This window comes from Uranotaenia lowii, chromosome 1, assembly GCF_029784155.1.
Source record: "Uranotaenia lowii strain MFRU-FL chromosome 1, ASM2978415v1, whole genome shotgun sequence".
NCBI classification, from domain to species: domain Eukaryota; kingdom Metazoa; phylum Arthropoda; class Insecta; order Diptera; family Culicidae; genus Uranotaenia; species Uranotaenia lowii.
The window spans coordinates 197,267,986-197,269,582 of record NC_073691.1 but is presented as its reverse complement, the minus strand read 5'-3'; the positions used below and the strand labels follow the sequence as shown (position 1 = coordinate 197,269,582).

Sequence of the window (1,597 nt, the reverse complement as noted above, 5' to 3'; positions counted from 1 at the left end):
GATTTTTTTTATCATAAGTAATTTTTTTCCCGTAGCTACAATACTGCCGTGCCATTTCGACATCCGAACCAGTGCCGAGGGCCAAAATTACCTGGTGAAGGCGCAGTCGTATTTGCCACTGGTGACGAAAAGATTTTTCCATGCCCATCATTATTCGGATTTCGTGTACAATCGCTCGAAAGATGGGGCCAACTTCTACGAGGCTCGCAATGTAGTCCGATCGGTGTCTCGAAGTGTTCTACATACGAAAGCCGCGGATGATAAATTGAATCCTACCATAAGTGAGCCACTTCCGTCCGTTGGAACGGATTCCAAGGCACGTGGTTTCCTGGACATACTTTGCTCGCTGGCCAGGGAAGGTTTGCACTCGATGGATGGGCAAGCGCTGTTGGATCATCTGGATGAGATCATCTATACCGGGTTCGAAACGTCGGCCGTCAACATTGGCCACATGCTGCTGATGCTGGCCATGCACCAGGACATTCAGGAGCGAGTCTACCAGGAAGTCATCACCGTTTGTCCGAACCCTGAGGCCGATGTAACGCTCGAGGACATCAACAACCTTGTCTACACCGAAATGGCCATCAAGGAAACTCTCCGACTGTTTCCTGTCATCTCCCTTTTCGGTCGAACACTTTCGGTGGATCTGAAGATTGATGGTAAGACCAATTGTTGTTTCCACATTTTTTTTTTAACTAAGCTACTTTTTACCGTAGATGAGTACACACTTCCGAAGGGGACTCAGGTGATGATATCTCTGCAGCAGATGCACCGGGATCCGGAAATTTGGGGTCCCAACAGTAACAGCTTCGATCCGGACCATTTCTTGCCGGACCGAGCAGCCGAGCGGCATCCGTTTGCGTTCTTACCGTTTAGCGCAGGTCCACGCAACTGTATCGGCTACCGGTACGCCTGGATGTTGGTGCGCATCGTGATGGCCCATCTGGTGAGGACCTATCACTTCCGAACGACGCTACGGATGGACCAGCTGGATACGTCGTTTTCGGTGCTGCACAAAATCTCCAACGGGTGTGTGGTGTCGATCGAGAGGAGAAAACCGTGTAGCCAACGGTAGCTCGGTCACGTTTAGGGTTTAGGGATCACTCATTGTACATTCCATGTATGTAAATATTAAACATTTAGCTCTAGCAAAATCGGTTTGATTTGAAATGAGAATTCCAACGAGGATGCATTGAGGAAAGAAATACTGAAAATTCGTTTTAACTTTAAACCAATCTGCTGCCGATCTTCATCGAATGTTAAGGCTTTGGTGTTTTTCTAATTGAAGGTAGTAATGAATATTTTTCATCCACTTATGAACTTCCATAGCAGAGACTTCTCTTTTAACGCACTGTATAATGCACAACTCAAGTTTTTTTTTGTGGCTAAAAAGAAAGAGTTCAAAATATCGAAATGTCTCAGCAGTTTTCGCTGATGCAATCAAAGGTAAAAATTAGGCACATGAAAAAAATAATATAGACATTCAATCTAGCTTTTCCAGCAGTATTCTCTGCTGATATGGACGAGATCCTAATTCAAGGTCAGCATAAGGATCCAAGGATAGGCTTCAGGACCAACCTCTAAAATTAAAATCAGG

General features: G+C 45.5%; 1 protein-coding gene across 1 annotated transcript in view; it reads left to right on the top strand.

Moving 5' to 3' along the window:
• Positions 1 to 1,144, top strand: part of LOC129738274 (probable cytochrome P450 313a4) — a 1,770-nt gene extending 626 nt beyond the window's left edge. Inside the window, exons 2-3 of the mRNA XM_055729458.1 lie at positions 36 to 659; positions 717 to 1,144. Of these exons, the coding sequence (XP_055585433.1) occupies positions 36 to 659; positions 717 to 1,075 (983 nt within the window). The 3' untranslated portion in view covers positions 1,076 to 1,144. The remainder of the gene's footprint in view (positions 1 to 35; positions 660 to 716) is intronic.
• Positions 1,145 to 1,597: the final 453 nt, after the last annotated feature.